The sequence below is a fragment of the Anolis sagrei genome, chromosome 3 (assembly GCF_037176765.1).
Source record: "Anolis sagrei isolate rAnoSag1 chromosome 3, rAnoSag1.mat, whole genome shotgun sequence".
Taxonomy (NCBI): domain Eukaryota; kingdom Metazoa; phylum Chordata; class Lepidosauria; order Squamata; family Dactyloidae; genus Anolis; species Anolis sagrei.
In genome coordinates this window covers 274,425,421-274,446,346 of record NC_090023.1, presented here as the reverse complement: position 1 = coordinate 274,446,346, position 20,926 = coordinate 274,425,421, and the positions used below count along the sequence as shown (strand labels likewise).

Sequence of the window (20,926 nt, the reverse complement as noted above, 5' to 3'; positions counted from 1 at the left end):
CAGGCCTGCGTAGCAGCACAAATCATAGAGTCAAAGAGTGGGAAGAGACCTCGTGGGCCATCATCCAGTCCAACCCCATTCTGCCAAGAAGCAGGAATATTGCATTCAAAGCACCCCTGACAGATGGCCACCCAGCCTCTGTTTCAGAGCTTCCAAAGAAGGAGCCTCCACCACACTCCCTCCAGGGAAGGCAGAGAGTTCCACTGCTGAACAGCTCTCACAGTCAGGAAGTTCTTCCTCATGTTCAGATGGAATCTCCTCTCTTGTAGTTTGAAGCCATTGTTCCATTGCGTCCGAGTCTCCAGGGAAGCAGAAAACAAGCTTGCTCCCTCCTCCTCCCTGTGGCTTCCTCTCACATACTTATACATGACTCTCATCATATCTCCTCTCATCCTTCTCTTCTTCGGGCTGAACATGCCCAGCTCCTTAAGCCGCTCCTCATAGGGCTTGTTCTCCAGACCCTTCATCTGCATGAAGAACAGCTTTAGGACTCCGTTTCATGTTCTCAACAGTTTTAACTCTATTTATTGTCATTATATGTCTTTGTTTTTTTAAATTTCTAATGTATGTATTATGTTTTATATTGGCTTTGTTTATGCGGCATTGAATACTGCCCCTTTAGGGTTAGATAGAGTTGGATAAAAAATGAGTAAATATATAAATAAATTGCCTTGTTGTCCAAGAGCCGCTCCCCCAGGCATGGGCAAACTTAAACGCCTGAGGGGGAGAAAAGGAAGGGGCCTGAGGCTGTGAGGAATTGTGGGAGTTGAAGTCCAAAACACCTGGAGGGAGGGAAGGCCCAAGTTTGTTTGTTTATTTATTTATTTGCTTTATTTCTATACCACATTTTTCAGCCCAAACAGGCGACTCAATGCGGTCCATGATTGCATTATCCTCTCTCTCTTCACCCTTGTTCTGCTGGGAAGAGAAGAGGGAGAGGGAAGACCTCCCTCTTGGAATCACAACCCAGAAGCACATCCATTTATTTATTTATTGTACAGGAGAGTCTCGCTTATCCAATATTATAATAATAATAATAATAATAATAATAATAATAATAATTTTTATTTCTACCCCGCCACCATCTCCCCGATGGGGACTCGGAGCGGCTTACATGGGGCCAAGCCCGGACAATATAATACAGCAATAAAATTTATTTGTTTATTTATTTATTTGCTTCATTTATTAACCGCCGCTCTCAGCCCTAGGGCGACTCGTGGCGGTGTACAACATATAACAAACATATTATACAATAAACTACCATGACACTATCAACAACATAACACTAATACACTATCATCTAATTACACTAAAATAATCCGCTTCGTCTTATCATAGAATCATAACCAATCTCATAGTCTACATTCCGTTCCAGTTGTCATTTCCAGTTACTGTAGCATTTAGTTAAATGCCTTCTCGAATAGCCATGTCTTCAGGCTCTTCCGGAAGGACATAAGGGAAGGCGCCTGCCTGATGTCAACAGGGAGGGTGTTCCACAGCCGGGGGGCCACCACTGAGAAGGCCCTATCCCTCGTCAAAACATATACAGCAAACAACAACAACATTATCAAAATAACATTAAAAGAGAACGAAAAAAATCATAAACATTCCAATAAACACAATCACAGTAAGGATGACAATGGGTGGGCCACATTTTCAAGATAAAAACAGTTAACAAACAATGATGAGATAAAATAGGAGCAGGGCATTTATATGGAACTCATAAAACACACAGAGTTGTGAGGCTACACATCCTATTTGGAGGGCATGAAAACATTGAGGGGTGCAAAATATCATGCTGTGCACCTACTCACCAAAGGCACAGCGGAAGAGCCAGGTTTTGAGGTTCTTTTTAAACATTTCTAGTGAAGGGGCTTTCCTGATCTCCCCAGGTAAGGAATTCCAAAGTTGGGGGGCCACAGAAGAGAAGGTGTGCCCACAAGTGAGATTGGTAAATGCGAAAGGAGGAACGAAGGGCCCGGGTTATTATTATTATAACTTTATTTGTACCCCGCTAGCATCTCCCAAAGGATTCGATGCGGCTTACACAGGCCGTAGCCTCAAAACACAATACAACAATACAATACCTAAAGCAAATTAAAAACAGTTAAGCAGAAAACAATAACAGTAACAATACAACAAGACACTATTAAAACTGGGCCGGCCAGAGTAGGGGTACAGGATTAAAAGTGCTGATGTGGCACATACGTGTGGGTTGGTACGTGGAGAGAGATACGGTCACAATATGAAGGGGCCGGCAGAACGTTGGATAAGCGAAAATGTTGGATCATAAGGAGGGATTAAGGAAAAGCCTATTAAATGCCAATTTATTTATTTATTATTTCATACACTTTTACCCCCACCCTTCTCCCCCCCAAGAGGGGACTCAGGGCGGCCTCACATAAGCACCAAACGATGCTAACATCATAGAAATAATAAACAATTACATTAAAACAATTGAATTCAAAACAATAAGTCACGCCAGTTAAAACCAATCCAAGCCTGGGGATTAAATCAATGTTTCAGTATCCAATTCTTCCTTCCAATTATGTGATGATTTTACAAATTAAGCATCAAAACTTCATCTTTTACAACCAATCGACAGAAAAAGCAGTTCAATGCATGGTAACATTATGTAGTAATTACTGTATTTATGAATTTAGCACCAAAATGCACTTGTTTTATTTACTATATTTGTATACTGCCCTTCTCAACCCTTAGGCGACTCCCAATGTATTGACACAGCTGTGGATCTGGATGGGAAGCAGACTGCGTTGGCTAATGCAGGACGTTGGATGAGCGAAAGTTGGGTAAGTGAGACTCTACTGTATTTATATACCGCTTTTCTCACCCCTGGGGGAAATGAAAGTGGTTTACAACATAATAATGGCAAAATTTAATGCCTAACATACATGTAAAACCAAAACATAAAATCTAAACAAGAAACATAACTGTGCATTAAAATCAATGAGACCATTAGACATAAAATATAAACAGTGTTTAGATGTGAAGGCATAGAATTAAAACAAACATTAAAATCACATGATCCAAAATCATAGACCAAGGCCATTCCAATTATCAATGGCACATATTCCCTATTTATTTCTTGCCCTGCATTATTTTACTGGCCAAATGCTTAGTCCCACAATCGTGCCTTTGTTTTTTTTCAGAAGTCCAAGAGGGAGGGTGCTGATCTAATCACTTTGGAGAGAGAGTCCCAGAACCAGGGAGCCACCACTGAGAAGGCCCTGTCTCTCGTCCCCACCAACCACACTTGCAAAGCTGGTGGAACCGAGAGCAGGGCCTCCCCAGAAGGCAGGGGTGCTGCTTTGAGTCTCCTTGAAGGCAGACTGCAATGCTCCTTTCAGGGCATATCCTGAGAATTTATTTCCATGGTGCTTCTATGGGTTTCCAAGCATAAGGGTATTTTACACAGAGCACTAAACACATTTGTGAACTCACCTTGAACTCTACCATTATGTCAGCGTGCATGATATTAAAGTGGGACAGAAAGGGAGAGATCACAGCCCTCTAAACTAAGCTCAATGTACATTTTACTCAATGCAGGAATGGCAGATGTGGGAAATACAATCTCTGTTTTTGACAGACATTGAGCTCAGCAAGAGGATCAATAATTGGCCATTTATTTTTTCACCCCAATAATAATAATAACTTTATTTTTGTACCCTGCCTCCATCTCCCCGAAGGGATTCGGAGCGGGCCACATAGGGACAAGCCTGAGGTTCAACGTAGTTAAAAGATAACAACAAAATTCAAAAAAAGTTCAACAATATAAAACAACCTCAGAATGCAATACATAGAGAACACCTAACAACCTTCAGTGGTCTGAGTAGTGCACAGTTCTGAGTTTGGAGGGGTGACTGGTGTAGATCACTTGCCAAAGATAAAGTGCTAAGGCAGATGACAAAATTAGGACCTGGGGGGTAGTGTAAGGAGAGCATGATGTCTCTAAAAGGGAACAGTGGTAATATGTAAGATCTAATTATGGAACAAATTGCGAACCAGCATTATTTGGGGAACTATCTGGCCTAAGGCACAGTGGAACATCCACGTGTTTAGTTCTTTTCAGAAGGTGGACAAGGTGGGTGCCAGTCTAATCTCCCTGGGGAGAGAGTTCCCAAGCTGGGAGGCCACCACCAAGGAGGCCTGTCTCTCGTCCCCACCAACTTCTGAGTCTCCCCCGGGGTAAGAAGGGCGGGGTATAAGTAAATGAAATAAATAAAATGAAATAAAAATAAATAAACCTCGCTTGTGACGGGGGAGGAAGCAAGAGAAGGGTCTTCCCAGAAGATCTTAGAGATTGTGTAGGTTCGCAGGGGAACAAATATAAGCCAATGCTTTCTCTGTTAAATCTGTACGTCAACAATCTATCAACATTTTAGCTGCGAATCCCGATCGCACCACATTTTTATGGGGTTGTGCATGTTGGCAAGATGGGAAGGGGCGTCTGCCAAGAACAGGGAGAAACCACTGTATTTATTGTACTGAGGGAAAGTATTTCCCTGGATATCGGAAGAGAGGGTGGAGAAGTAAACAAACCCATCACACAGTGGTTAACAGACTGCATATTGTCACAGTCCAATGGCTTCCCTGCTGATTGAAAGAGATTGTCTGCGAGAGGAGGAAAGAGAGAAAGGGAAGAGATGCCAACACCTAAATGTTGATGCAATATACAAACTACAAAAATAATTATTCTCCTACTTTTGGAGAAATGAGTGACTGTTTCTCACGATTTTCCAAAATTAACCAGTCTGGAGGAGGTATGTTCCTGAACTAATTGTAGAAAAAGGAAACAGCAGGTAATTGTGAACCCTATTGACATGAAGGACTTCTGCCAGGCGTTACTATATGGAGTAACCCTGGAAAACCTACACAGTGTTGGGAATTTTCAAGGCCCTCTAGGGTACTGCTTCTTACACAGTGGTTCCAACCCCAAATGGGGTCCCTATGGCTCAATGTTGGGGTCACACTAAGAATTTGGCAACTAGAAAAGGTTTCTGCTTCCATGCTATGGAATCCTCTTGGGGGGAGAAGGGCGGGGTAAAAGTGTATGAAATAAATAAATAAAATATTAGCTTTCTCTGCTAGAGATTGCTGCCGCCTGACCAAACTACAGTTCCCAAGATTCCACAGTACCAGGCCATTGCAGTCTTGGGATGTGGCAGGGAGGGGCCCTCAAGCTGTGTGGAGGGGGGGGGGGTCCATGGCTGCCTCCCTCCCAAGTTCATCACCCTCTTTCTGGCCCTTTGACCCAGTGACTCTAAAAAGGGCATCACTTTCCCCATCAGCTCTAGTTTTTGAGATAAAAAATGTATGCATATACTCATCTTCATCTGCTCATAGAATCATAGAATCCTAGAGTTGGAAGAGACCTGGTGGGCCATCATCCAGTCCACCCCCATTCTGCCAAGAAGCAGGAATATTGCATTCAAATCACCCCTGACAGATGGCCATCCAGCCTCTGTTTAAAAGCTTCCAAAGAAGGAGCCGCCACCACACTCGGGGGTGGAGCTCGCCGATAGAGAGCCCATTACAACATGCACAACCTTGCAGTGGGGCTATATCTGAGCCTGCACAGAGGATGGGATGCAAGTCCCATCAGGGCCAGATCTAGCCAGCTGTAACTCCCATTACCCCCAGGTCTGGTGGGGTTCAACTCCCATCACCCCCAGGCTATGCAGAGAAAGATAAGGAGGATGAGGTGCAATTGGGAGGCCCTATAGGAGCCCCTTCAATTGTGGGCGGGACTCACGCTACTCTCCTGGTGGGGCAGGATTTCTACTCCGGGGGGGGGGGGAGAAGGAAAGGGTGGTGTCAACGTAGAAGCCCCCCCCCCCCCCCGGTCCCTATGTGTCCAGTGGGGCTTGTGCATTCTTTCTGATGTTTTCTTAAACATCTCAGTCTGCTGCTTTGCAGCCCATTCAAAGTGGGACTATTGGTCCTTAAAAACAACATTTCTACACCAAGGGGCAAGATTAATACCTGGAGTCTTTGATATCACATTTCTGCAAAGGCAAAATGCAAAATGGATTTCACTTTTAGAAAAAAAATTACAGCATCACATTAATAATTGCAGTCAGTTAATTCCTGACATAAGGGGAGGGGTCATTGTCAGTTAAGGTATAAGGCAGGCCAATATCCCCTGTGTTTTATTTGCCCTGTATGATTGATGACTTTCATACTGCAGTTTACTCCTAATCTGTTATCCAAATCCAAATGGAGCCCCCGGTGGCGCAGTGTACCGGCAGGACTGAAGACTGACAGGTCGCAGGTTCGAATCAGGGGAGAGGCAGATGAGCTCCCTCTATCAGCTCCAGCTCCTCATGCGGGGACATGAGAGAAGCCTCCCACAAGGATGATAAAACATCAAATCATCCGGGCGTCCCCTGGGCAACGTCCTTGCAGACGGCCAATTCTCCCACACCAGAAGCGACTTGCAGTTTCTCAGGTCGCTCCTGACACGACAAAAAAAATAAATCCAATTTTTTTCTTGTTGTTTGCCTTTGAGCGATTTCTGATTTATAGCAAGCCTAAATGGAGCAGGAAATCTCTATAAAGTTTTATTCCAATATTCAAACTGCTATACCGCAATGGCTCTAAATCAGTGGTTCTCAACCTGTGTCCCCCCAGATGTTTTGGCCTTCAACTCCCATATATCCTAAAGTGGGTGGGATTTCTGGGAGCTGTGGGCCAAAACATCTGGGGAGAGACCCACAGGTTGAGAAACAATGCTCTAAATCATTGACTCTTCATTATTTACCTTTTCTACCTCCTAAGGAGCTAAAGGCCCTACTCTTGGTCCCACCGCTGCCTCAAGCACAGCTGATGGGAGCAAGGGAGGGGGCCTTCTCCATAATCACCCCCCACCTCTGGAACTCCATGCCTCTCAAGCCCTCCCTTCGGCTTCAATCACAGTCAAACCTTGGGGAAGGGAGGCAGAACATGTCTTAAAAGCAAGTCCCTTCCATCTTGGTGCCGTTCCCTTCTCTCTTCACCGTGACCTCGTGGTGCTTCTCAAGCAACTTACCCCTTAGCTCAGCACCTAGATTACCATAATCCTCAAAAGTAATGTGCACCCCAATTTTGGCAATGTGTTTTAGCCCCAAAAGATGCACATTAGACTGGACTAAATATGGTATTGTTTGTATGTATTGCATCGCTTTGAGTCCCCCTGGGAATGAGAAAGGCGGTATATAAATACTGTAAATAAATAAATAATAAATGTGTACATATGTTTGGGTGCCCAGTGATGCCTTGGTCAAGGATTTTGGAGTCTTAGTGGACAACAAGTTGAACAATATGATGCAGCATCTTAAAGAGTCTATGGGTTTTGGACTGGTCAAGAGGGGTCCATAGGAAGAGGGTGACTAGAAGGATGAATAATCCCTCTGAGAAGAAGCAGTTCAAAGAGTCGGGTCTGTTTAGCCTCAGAAGAGAAGGCTGAGTGGAGCCTGAAAGGAGGCCATAAGGAAGAAGAGGGAGCAGGGGTCCCTTCCTGCTGCCCGGGAGACTAGGCCTCAATGGAGCCATAGGTTCAAAGGGCAGGGAAGGAGATTCCACCTGAACTTCATTAGGAAGAGCCTCCTGACTGTAAGGAGAGCTGTTCAACGGGGGAACTCTTCCCACAGTGTGGTGGGAGCTCCTTCCTTGGAGGATTTCAAGCAGAGGCTGGATGGCTGTCTGCTGCGCGGGGGGGGGGGGGGGGGGGGTCTTTGATTGTGCTTTTCCTGCATAATGGCAGAAGAAAGGGGACTGGGCTGGATGCCCCTTGGAGTCTCTTTGGATTCCATGAGAGGGGAATGGAGCCAGGACTCCATTTATGAAAGGAGGCTGGTTTATTCGCAGATAGCCGGCATATTCACAACTTCTACTGTTCTTTAGGAATTTTTATAATTTGATACTCTTACCATTTTATTAGTGGGATTTTATATGCACTGTTATTTATACTTACACCATTGTATTTATACTTGTGTAGTGTTGTTTATATGCAGCACCTGGAACGCTTCTGTGAGCTGCCCTGAATCCCTTTGGGGAGATGTGCCGGGGCACAAATAACGATTTATTATTTTACTGACACAAAAACATAGTATGTCACAGCAAACGAGATATATATATATATATATATATATATATATATATATATATGCTGGATTTCGTATCACAAAATCACAAGTCGAACACTTCAGAAGCATCTAGGACTATGTGATGTATTTTCGAATGATATGCGCAGATCCAAGTCAGGTGGCCTTTTGCAGTTGACAGATCGTGATTTTATCAATGTTTATTGTTTCCAAATGCCAGCTGAGATCTTTTGGCACGGCACCCAGTGTACTATTTATTTATTTACGACATGTATCCCCAAAGGGGACTCAGAGCAGCTTACAAGATAGATAGATAGATAGATAGATAGATAGATAGATAGATATATAGATAGATAGATATAGCAGTTTTGTATACCGGTCTTCTCACCTCAGTTCGAGGGACTCAGGCTGGTTTCCAACATCAATATTACAGACAGTCATATCTATATATACACACACACATACACACACACACACACACACACAAAATATATTATTTGCATAGTACAATATCAGTATTAAATAGTGTTATATTGTACTATACCAGTGGTTCTCAACCTGTGGGTCCCCAGGTGTTTTGGCCTACAACTCCCAGAAATCCCAGCCAGTTTACCAGCTGTTAGGATTTCTGGGAGTTGAAGGCCAGAACATCTGGGGACCTACAGGTTGAGTACCACTATACTATACCATTATATTGTAATATTATTAGTAGTATTACATGTAATATAAATATATAATTATAATATATTATTAGTATTATATTGCATTATTATGTAATTACCACTGGGACCACCTGGACTGGTTTATGCCAGAGCCTTTGCAGTTGGATTTTGCGGTCTTGATAACAGCTGAATTTTTCCTGTTTTCCATCAATGCGGCTGTCACCTGGTATGGCGACATCAATAATCCAAACTTTTGTTTTTTCCACAGTCGTGATGCCTGGTATATTGTGCCTGGTATATTTGAAGGTCCCACAGTATTTTTGCATGTCCATTTTCCACTACCTTTGCAGGTTTATGATTGCACCAGTTTTTGACTACTGGCATTTGGTACTTGTGACATAAGTTCCAGTGAATCATTTGAGCCAGAGTTGTGCCTTTGTTGTAGTCTGTCTGTGCAATTTTCTTCTTGGAGCAGCTGAGGATATGATCCATGGTTTCATCAGTTTCTTTACACAGTCTACATTTTGGGTCATCAGCTGATTTTTTCAGTCCTGGCCTTAATTGCATTTGTTCAGATGGCTTGCTCCTGGGCTGCAAGAATCAGGCTGCCTTCTTCTTCTTCAGGGTTCCATTTGTGAGCCATAGCCAGGTAGCCAGGTCTTCTCCTTATCAACTATTATTGTTGTTGTTATTTATTATTATTATTACTGTTATTATTGAGGCGAAGTAGGGTCCTAAGGGAGGGAAGGGTGTGATCCCAAGAGAGGGAGGGGCTGGAGGAGGAAAGGAAGGAGCGAGGCATCCTGGGAAATGGGAGAGAAGGAGGGGGGCTCTGCCACCATTTGTATTTCAGGGGTGCCTTTCTTCTCTGCCTGGGTTTGCATGGAGGGAGGGCCCCCTCCCCACCTCTAGGACCAGCCCAAGGAGGAGGAGGCGGAAAAGAAGAGACCCCCAATCACCGCCCTTAAGCCTTCCTCTCAGGAACCCCTCCTCCCCCGCCTGATTCCCTCCTGCAAAAATGCTGGAGGCGATGGGGCTTGTGGTGGCGTCAGTCCTCCTTCCCAAGAACAGGCCTCTCTGTGATGCTGCAGGGCTTTCTCTGCCTTCAGGCCCTGCCTTCCCTCCCACCCCACCCACTTCCTTGCCATCCATCAATCCAACCCAGAGAATAGCTCTTTATTGTTTTTGATTTTCCTGGCAAACCTGAGCTTGTTTTGTGCTTTAGCCATGCAAACCTTTTCCCTTTAGGAGTTGATTATTTGTTTGCATTCTTCTTTGGTGATTTCTCCCCTTTTCCACTTCTTGTGCATGTCTCTTGAGTCTTAGCCCAGTTAGAAATTCTTTGGACATCCATTCTGACTTCTTTGTACTTGTCTGATTTTTTTCTCTTTTTTGGCACTGTTTGCAATTGCGTCTTGAGTATTTCACTCTTGAAAACCTCCCATCCATCCATAACCGCCTTTTTTTTTAGTATCGGCTTCCACGGAGTGTCACTCAGTATTCCCTTCATTTCTCGGAAGTCAGCTCTCCTAAAATCCAGAGCGCGGGTTTGACTTGTCTTAGTTTTGGCCTTCCTTTGTATTGCAAACTGTAGGAGCACATGGCCACTTGCCCCTAAGGATCCGACCATTTTCACTGCATTGATCAGGTTCTCTGCATTTGAGTAGCTGATTGCCTTGTTGTTCCTTCTTTTTTCTGGATCATAAAATTTTCTGCAAGGCAAGCAAGGAATTTGTTGGGTTTTGTACTTGGCCTAAGTTTGTTTTACAGCAAAATATCAGGATAGTTGAAATCACCAATGACTACAACATCTCTTGTGCTTCACCAAGTTCTTCATCCTGGTTCAGGTGCACACGACGAGATCTTTTTGAGTCCCGTTTCCCTTTATTTTTATCCAGATGCTTTCAAGCTGGTTTCCCGGATTGCGGTCTTGCATCTCTTCTGCGACATAACTGTTTTTGACATAAGGCTACTCCGCCTCCTCTCCCCTGTGTTCGGTTACTGTGAAATAGGTTTAAAGCCCAGCAAGAGGACTCATCCCACCAGGTTTCAGTGATGCCTATGACATCGTAATTGTGGTGTTGTGCTAAAACTTGGAGTTTGTCATGTTTATTTCATATGCTCTGTGCATTAGTGTAAAGACGTGTAAGCCCCTGAGACCTTCCCCTGAGCTGCTTATTTGGGATTATTGCTCTCTCGGTACTTAGTCCTTGTGTTTGTGCAACCCTCCGTTTAGCCTATGGCGGTTCCTTGTAGTTGTGAGTAAAGTACTGTTTGCAAGGCTGTTGTGGTTTCTTCCAACTCTACGATGATAAAACTCTTTGGTTTAGATTGGCCAGATATTCCTGTGCTGCCTCTTTATTTATTTATTTATTTAAGTTACTTCTACCCCACCCTTCTCACCCCCCCGGGGGGGGGGGGGACTCAGGGCGGCTTACAAACGAAGGCACAATTCGATGCCTATGTCAATTATACAAACATACATAAAAGCAATTTAAACAATTAACAAATTAAAACATCAATACATAATATAGTAGTAAACAATTTCATGGTCAGTGTTCCGAGTTCCATAGGTCCATTCCGTTTCGTCATTATCTGCCCATCAGCATAGTCTATTCCTTTTAGCTGCCAGAATGACCAAAAGCTTGGTCTCATATTTTATTTATTTATTTATTTGCTGCATTTGTTAACCGCCGCTCTCAGCCCTAGGTCTTCAGTTTTTTTCTGAATGACAAAAGGGAAGTCGCTGATCTAATCTCCCCGGGGAGTGAGTTCCACAGGTGAGGGGCCACCACCGAGAAGGCCCTGCTCCTCGTCCCCACCAGCCTCACTTGTGACAGTGGCGGGGTCGAGAGCAGGGCCTCCCCAGAGGATCTTAAACTCCGAGATGGGACGTAGAGGGAGATCCGTTCGGACAAATACACTGGGCCGGAACCGTATAGGGTTTTGTAGGTCAAGACCAGCACTTTACCTTTTTTGTGTTGTGTTTCCGCAACTGCCTCACTGCTCCATTCTCCCCCAGTTAAGGGTAAACTCTGATGTTACAGATATGAGCCAAAAGGCATCCAGGAAAGGCCTTTTCTCTTCACACTCCTTAGTATTTCTTTTTTGGAGGCCAGACCTATAGATCTACACACTTGTTTAATGTCTGCAAATGACTCTAGAGGCCTATTCTGGATGCGCAGGTTTTTCTTTCACAAGAGGACATACATTTGGCTGTGGGACCAAGCTTTCGGGACAGGGCGATAAGGCAGCGATAGGAAACTTTACCAGGCCAATTTAGATTTGACACAGATGACTAAGACGGTTTCAAACGGTGTATTTTAATATTTTGATAAATGCTTTTAATGTTTATGTATGCTCATATGAATTCTTGTCCCGACACTGAATGTTTGCTGTATATATGCTGTACTCCGCCCTGAGTCCCCTGAGTTGGGGTGAGAAGGGCGGAATATAAATATTTCAAATTAATACATTTCCAGGTGGAAGGTTTGCTTGAGGCCCCTTCTTCCTCTCTTCTTCCTCTCTGCCCATTTCTCCCTTTCTGTCCCTTCAAAATCCACAGCACTGTTGACCACAGCTGGCCGCCAGTCAGACACTCAAGGGCCAAGACTTCTCAGTTCTCTCTCTGTGTTGTAACATGTTTTTTAGGTTAGCTTTTAGCCTATCTTTCAGTCTGTTTTTTGTCCACCAACACTATTAAAAGCATGCCTCGTTAAAAGATATTTGTACTCCTGCCGCCAGTTAAAAGTCTGCTAAATAGTGAAAATTTAAAAGATGAAGCTGTTAAAAGCTGAAAGGTTGTTGGACTGAAATGTGCATCTATACTGTAAATAATATAACAACAACATTGTTTATATTCCGCCGTATCTCCTCGAGGGGATTCAGGGCAGATTGTGGAATGTCTGTGTTTGGTACCACGTTAAGTTCCATGGGCCAGTGCTCTGGAAATCATGGGATTTGTGGTTTCACAAGGTCTGTAGCCTTCCCTTCTTTGAAACACAACTCTTAGACATACCAGAGCATTGAGCCAGGGCAGTTGCGGTGGAGTCAGTCTGCATTCATTCCACAGTGAAGATGTGCCCTGGTCTGGACAGCCTTTCAGAAGCAGAGAACATTTGGGATCTTTTAGAGCTCACTTGCAAGGGTCTTCCAAAAGGCACCCAGGAGACACCTTTATCCTGACAGCCTTCTCTTTTGGCGTCTTTAAGAGGTCAGGCTTGTAGAACCATGTTTTGTTTAATGCACAGGGAAGACTGGATTATCTGCTTCCCCCTTTTCAGGCTCTTATGCCCATGGATAGGATAATAGTGTTGGAAGGAATGGGGGAAGTGGACAAAGGCGAAAGAGGTTGGCAGGGAAAGGGCATCGTGGATGGAACTGCTCTTGTCTTGGCATCCTATCCTGGGGCTCAGTCCACGGAGTGAATGGTCCAAACTCCGTTCAGCAAAGATTCATTATGTGAACATCCCAAAGAGCCTCAATGTAGTTTTGAATTAGACGGGTGGGGAGGCAGGGTCTTGGTTTGTGGCAGGATTCCTTTGGAAATTTGGTGCCAGCAGGCGTTTAATTTGGGATGCTCAGGAAGCAAACCTGGGACCCATTGCGGGATGGGAGGCAGCCCAGTAATCGTTGTGTCCCTCAGCATTTCACACTGTGTGGTTTTATTTATCGTTTCACGCATGAACCAAGGGTTCCCTAAGATCATCTGAGGAGACCCTGCTCATTGCCCCCCCCCCCTATTGTCACTATCGTGTCTGGCAGGGACAAGGCCTTTTTTGTGGTGGCCCCCAGGCTGTGGAACTCCCTCCTGAGTGAAATTAGATCTGTTGCATCCCTCTTGACCTTCCGGAAACAAGTAAAATCCTGGGTGTGGGATCAGGCCTTTGGAGAATAGGCTGACCTACTGACGTGTTGACTTATTTAGAACTGATGGACTGCCCTTGGATAATGATTTAAATCGGTGACCACTGACTATTTGTTGTCTGTTTTTATATTGTTTATACGGTTTTATATTGTTGTTGTTATTACATTGCTGTTTATTGTATATTTATGTTTGGATGTGGGCGCCATGGGGTGCCACTTTGTTAGCCGTCCTGAGTCCCTCTCCGGAGGTTGAGAAAGGACGGGATATAAAAACCCTAGATAAATAAATAAAATACAGTTGTAATGTATTTAAAATTGCCTCTTGGTAATTCTGGGAAACCCATTACCCAGTGAATGCCGCCCTTTCATATTGGAAAGAACCATTCCTTTCTGCCTGCCTCCCTTCCGCTCCTTTAGCCACAGTTGTGCTCAACGCAATCAAATCAATGTAATGCTCCAATATTGGAAGGATTTCCCTTTCCTCCTTGGATTGTTCATTCTTTAGGTTCTTGTAGGTTTTTTCGGGCTATAGGGCCATGTTCTAGAGGCATTTCTCCTGACGTTTCGCCTGCATCTATAGCAAGCATCCTCAGGCGAAATGCCTCTAGAACATGGCCCTATAGCCCGAAAAAACCTACAAGAACCTAGTGATTCCAGCCATGAAAGCCTTCGACAATACATTGTTCATCCTTTTCTCCCTCTCTCCCTTTTAATTTTTTTTCTATACTCATTCATTTTTAAAGAAGCAGTTACTGCCTTTGCTGGCATCTATGTGTGAAGGAGCTCGTATATTACTGCTACTAATTGTAAAGACTTGGCCACTAATTTGCAATGATGCCACCAAATTGTAAGGATGTATAAATATAACTGCTACCAATATGTAGAGAGTTTGTAAAAGAAGCCACCTCTTTGTGAGGACTTACTAAATTGATAGCACAACCAATAGCTTGTAATATGGATTTAGTCTTTCTTCAGTATGTAGCATGACTTGACTTGGAAAAGAATGGTAACATAGGCTTGACTTTAAAAAGAAACTGTAACAAGTTTATTGAAGTACAGAAGCTTGATGGTTTCAAAGTTTCCTTTCTCTTAGAGATACAGATCTTCAAAGGTTACATTCATAACAATTCATAAATAACTCTTAGGAGGTCTAATTCTTCTAACAAACAGGTCTCAAACTTAGTTCCTTTAAAAAGATGTTTCTTTCTTTAACAGGTTGTTTCAGGCACGCGCTTATCCTTTCTGTATGATGGTTCTGTTACAATAAAGATGCTTATTAGGGCTTTCCCTCTTTTTCCACAACCGTTACTTTTAATATAAATAAGTCACTCGACTTATCTAAATTACATTGGCTCAAAGCCAAAACCTTCCTGATTCTCAATACCAAAGAATCAGCCTTCCCCTGTAGTTCTTTGACTACAGAATCCTCACTGGTTCTCCACACACAACAGAACCAGCCACCTCTGCAGTTCAGCGACCACAGACTAACTGCTTTAAAATGGCTGCTCTGCCAAGTGGCAGTTGGCTCCGCCCCTATCTCCATAGCAACTCAGCTCAAAGCGAGCTAAGCTGGCTACCATCCCCCAATATTATGCAATACTATATACTTACCCTTACAAACACTTACCTATAACAATACATAACTGTAGATAAAAATTTACACTTCATCACATATGTATGTGCTCGAGACCCTGGTACCTGAATTTATTGATATTTCCATTTTCAACATGACCCATGAAGGGAAAAGGGGGAAATCTATCATTATTATTCTTATTGTTATTATTACCTTTGTTTATACTCCACCTTTCTCCCCGTGAGGACTTAAGGCGGCCAACAATCCACACTAGACAAATGTTAAAAGTGCAATACAAAAGTTAAAACACAATGAAATAGTAACTGTGATCTTCTGCTTCTTTCTTGACCAGGGAAATGAGGATTCCGTGGCACCACGTCCTGGATGCAATAAGGAAAACAATAATATAGGAAGAAGAAATGTTCTCAAGTTGATGAGCTCACTTACAGACAAGAAAGGAAGATAGAGTCACATATCTGTGTTTCAATTAAACACCCACATCACTGTTGACATGGAGGAAGCATCTAAATGTCTAGAGTTTGGAGAGAATTTCACTCAGAAGGATCCTCTGCAGCAACAGGAAAGGCCTCCCGCTGCAAAGATACTCCATGAATGCTCAGAGTGTGGAAAGACCTTCACTCATCTTTCGGGTTTACATACACATCAAAGGACCCACACGGGGGAAAAACCCTATAGATGCCTGGAGTGTGGGCAGAGCTTCGCTCAAAGTTCGACATTACGCACACATGAAAGGACGCACACTGGGGAGAAGCCCTATACATGCCAGGAGTGTAAAAAGAGCTTTGCTCAGAGAAGAGATCTACGTTCCCATGAAAGGATTCACACTGGGGAGAAACCCTATACATGCTTGGAGTGTGGACATAGCTTCACTCATATTTCAGGTCTGCGTTCACATCAAAGGACTCACTCTGGGGAGAAACCCTATATATGCTCGGAGTGTGGGCAGAGCTTCACTCATCGTTCAGGTTTACGTTCACATCAAAGGATTCACACTGGAGAGAAACCTTATAAATGCCCAGAGTGTGGGAAGTGCTTCACTGACAGCGGAGGTCTACATTTACATAAAAGGATTCATACTGGGGAGAAACCCTACAAATGCCTGGAGTGTGGAAAGAGCTTTGTTCAAAGTGCCGATCTACGTTCACATGAAAGGACCCACACTGGGGAGAAGCCCTATACATGCCTAGAATGTGGGCAGCGCTTCACTCATAGTTCAAGTCTACGTTCACATCAGAGGACGCACACGGGGGAGAAATCCTATAAATGCTCAGAGTGTGGGCAGAGCTTCACTCATAGTTCAGGTCTGCATTCGCATCAAAGGACTCACACTGGGGAGAAGCCCTATAAATGCCTGGAGTGTGGACAGAGCTTCACTCAGAGTTCAAGTCTACATAAACATGAAATTACGCACACTGGGGAGAAACCCTATAATTGCCCGGAGTGTGGACAGAGCTTCACTCAGAATGGAAGTCTACACAGACACCAAAGGACTCACGCCGGGGTACAACCCTATGAAAACATGGCGTGTGAAGATAGCTTCCCTGAGAGTTCAGATCTGTTATGGTTCGATGCGTGCAGACCGGCTGAAGATTAGCCCTTTGTATCTTCAAAAATGAGCCACACAAGTAGAAGAAATGCAAAACTCCAATTTATGCAGTTCATGAAAAAAGACTTCAACACAAACTTTCCGGTAATACAGTCACAGTTCCTTTGCTGCATCAGAATCACGTATAGTCTTTTCATTTGATTCATGCAGTGCTTCCCATCAGAAAATGTATCTTTTTCTAGTCTTCATTTCTGGTTCATGGAGACGAGCATGGAAGACAAACTTGCCAGCGTCACAATAGGCTGCAAGCCAGGAGCTTACACCGAGATAGCCCAGGAGCAAACATTCAGTAAGCTCAGAGGCATACAACAAACACTCCCCAGTTAGATCTCTTTAGGGTGGCCAAAACTTGACGACCTTAATTACTCCAGTTACTCAGCCTGTGGGTTGTAATTAACCAGGGTGAGTCTTTTTCTCTTAACATACACCCGGTAGTGATCCCACAAGAACTTAAACATCTTAATACCTCTCCCTGTGTTAAGAAGGGGAAAAAAATCCTTGTTGCATGGTGCATTCAAATATTCCTAAGTTATTCGGGTCCTCTTGGTGCTGCTGGGCACTTGATGGTTTTGTTAATATATCTGCCAGATTCAGAGATGTGTTACAATACATTAAATTAATTTCACCATTCTTTACCGCATCTCTTACACTGTGTTTTATATCTGCGTGTTTACTTCTTTGTTTTACCCTGGCTTGTGTTGCTATTAATATACATGTTTGGTTATCTTCATAAATTGTTGTGGGATCTTCGACAGGACTCTGCAGGTCTTTCATTAGCTGTTTTATCACACAGGTTTCAGTATATGCAAAGCTTTGTGCTCCAAATTCAGCTTCACTGGAACTTAAAGCGACAAACCCTTACTTTTTCGATCTCCAGTCCATGACTGTGTTAGAAAACTTCTTTAGAGCTCCAGTCATTGATTTCCTATCAGAGCAGTTCCCGAAATCACTGTCTGCAAATACTTGTAAATCCAATGAATCATCCGGATTTAAGTCTAAACCAAAATTTTGAGTTTAATTATCTTGCCATTCTTTTAAGCCCATTCCACGCAGCAGTGGGTGGGTGAGTTGCGTACCTGCTCAGAAAGATGATAGCAAATGCTCTGTCTGCTCGTGTGTAATTGCTTATGTATGACAACTGATCAATAATGCTTTTCTACAAGATTTTTTTTAATGGTTCAGAGTTCTCCACTTCATTTGTAAAACCTAAGATCAGAGGCAATTGAACTCATTTACAATCTTTGAAGTTTAGTTTCTCCAGTACTTGCAGTATCTTTTCTTTTTGGCTCAATATAAACCCTCCTTGTTGATTTTTTAATGATATGCAAATCCAAGGAAAATTGTATTGGACCGAAATTTCATAGTTTAAAATGCTTGCCCAGTTCTTCTGCAAACTGATCGATTTGTGATTTGGGTTCAGCTGAAAAACACACATCATCTACATAAACAATAAGTATTTGATAGACATGTTGTATACTTCTGGTATACACACATGGGCCTGCCCGTCTTTTCACAAACCCCATTTTGGCCAGAGCATCACTCAAACAATCATTCCAGGCGAGTCCAGATTGTTTAAGACCATAGAGTGCCTTGTTTAACTTGCAAAACATCTTAGTATCCCTGCATTCAGAACCTGGTGGAGGTATTATATAGATGTCCTCCTTCAGGTTATCCTTCTCATCATACGAGGGGCGTTCATTAAAGATTTCCCCTGACCCACTTCTATTTATCACAGAACACTGAAACTGCACATTTGTAATGATATAAGTCTCTGTAGGTTACGTTCCAATTTCCAACTCAAAACCGATAACGGTCTTGATTTTACCACAGGTGTTGAAGTGGTGTGAGGTTTGATAATGGACCCAGTGGAATACAGAGCAGTCATCAAGTTCCTTTACTCAAAAGGCCGCACAGGTTCCATGAGATGAAAGAGGTTTATGGTGATGATTCCCCATCATATGATGGAATCAAGAACTGACATCGTCCATTCCAATGTGGTCAGATTTCAGTGAAAACAGCTCCAATTCCAGGGGAAACGATGTGTCATGGAAACCAGGAGGACTTTTTCAACAGACTATCAAACAGGATGAAATCTGGGTCCATCACTGGGATCCTGAGATGAAAGTCCAGTCGATGCCATGGAAGCATCCTGACACACCGCCTCCAAAGAAGGCACGTGCCCAACTCTCAACAGATCATGCCGAGAGTTGGGTCCAGCATGGAGTAGTATGGGTGGATTTCCTAGCAAAGGGGACCATGATCATTGGGGCATACTATGCATCGCTGGTGTGGAAATTGTGGGAGGCCATCCAAATGGTGAGACAATGTAGCATGCTCACCAAAGTTGTCTGCCTTCTGCAAGTCAGTGCACCAGTTCACAACTCACCTGTTGCCCAAATGGAAGAAGCATGCTGCTATGGCTTTGAAATTCTACCGCATCCCCCTTATTCACCCCACTTCGCACCATCGGACTTCCACCTCTTTCCAACAAAGAAGTTATTTTTGAAGGGCAAACATTTTTCGGATGATGAGACTCTGATTTCTGAAGGCACAACGTGGCTTGTGGAGCACCCTGCTCACTTCTACAAGTGAGGTGTTCACAGTTGCTTAAAAAGGTGGGCGAAGTGTGTGTCCCGAGGTGACACCAGTGGAGAGAAGGACTCCGGACTGGGCCAAGTTTCATTGCTCTCAGTCCGCAGGGAAATCTTTGATGAACGCCCCTTGTAGGTTATTGGCCGCTATTTTGAGCTTAAACTTTGTTTTATATGCTATTGGTTTTCTCTGTATTATATTGTGTGTTTATTTTATGCATTGTTTTAGGCCTATTGTGCCACATGTGAGCCACCCCGAGTCCCTTTGGGGAGATGGAGGTGGGGCACAACAATAAAGTTGTTATTATTATTCTTCAGGTATGCTGTGCTTATATCAAAATGGTATGCTTTCAAGTGCAGACATGCTGCCAGACCTAAAATTAAACACAAGACCTAAAATTAAACACAGATACAGAATGGGGGACGATGCCTGGCTCGAGAGCAGGACGTGTGAAAAAGATCTTGGAGTCCTCGTGGACAACAAGTTAAACATGAGCCAGGAATGTGATGTGGCGGCAAAAAAAGCCAATGGGATTTTGGCCTGCATCAATAGGAGCCTAGTGTCTAGATCTAGGGAAGTAATGCTACCCATGCTCTATTCTGCTTTGGTTAGAGCACACCTGGAATATTGTGTCCAATTCTGGGCACCACAATTCAAGAGGGATATTGAATCTAAGCTGGAATGTGTCCAGAGGAGGGCAACTCAAATGATCAAGGGTCTGGAGAACAAGCCCTATGAGGAGCGGCTTAGGGAACTGGGCATGTTTAGCCTGAAGAAGAGAAGGCTGAGAGGAGACATGATAGCCATGTATAAATATGTGAGAGGAAGCCACAGGGAGGAGGAGGGAGCAAGCTTGTTTTCTGTTTCCTTGGAGACTAGGATGCAATGGAACAATGGCTTCAAACTACAAGAGAGGAGATTCCATCTGAACATGGTGAAGAACTTCCTGACTGTGAGAGCCATTCAGCAGTGGAACTCTCTGCCCCGGAGTGTGGTGGAGGCTCCTTCTTTGGAAGCTTTTAAGCAGAGGCTGGATGGCCATCTGTCAGGGGTGATTTGAATGCAATATTCCTGCTTCTTGGCAGAATGGGGGTGGACTGGATGGCCCATGAGGTCTCTTCCAATTCTATGATTCTTACCTTCTGAGTTTTGAATCTGTCGGGTTTCTCTCTGATCCTCGATCTGCTGCTGCTCCCTTGCCTTCTTGGGACCGGCCTCCCGGTCCCCTTGGCCCCTCACCTCGGCCCACGCCTTGCAGAGACAGGCAGCCCTTGGGCCTCCTTCCACCTGAGGCGCAGACGTCCAAAACAAGGCTGGGAGGACCATAAATAAGCATCTTGGTATCCCTACAAATGAGATAAAACTATTGCAACACATACAAGATGCACACAGTTTAAATACAATGATAGAATGCATACCGATGAAGTGCAGATACAAAATCACAACTTAAAACTGATTGGGTTGGTCTCCTGCCGGAAGAAATCATAGAATCAAAGAGTTGGAA

General features: G+C 43.8%; 1 protein-coding gene across 1 annotated transcript in view; it reads left to right on the top strand.

The window, feature by feature from the left end:
* Window positions 1-19,734, top strand: part of LOC132774666 (zinc finger protein 850-like) — a 59,963-nt gene extending 40,229 nt beyond the window's left edge. Inside the window, exon 3 of the mRNA XM_067466195.1 lies at window positions 15,812-19,734. Coding sequence (XP_067322296.1) covers window positions 15,812-16,818 — 1,007 coding nt within the window. The 3' untranslated portion in view covers window positions 16,819-19,734. The remainder of the gene's footprint in view (window positions 1-15,811) is intronic.
* The last annotated feature ends 1,192 nt before the right edge of the window (window positions 19,735-20,926 follow it).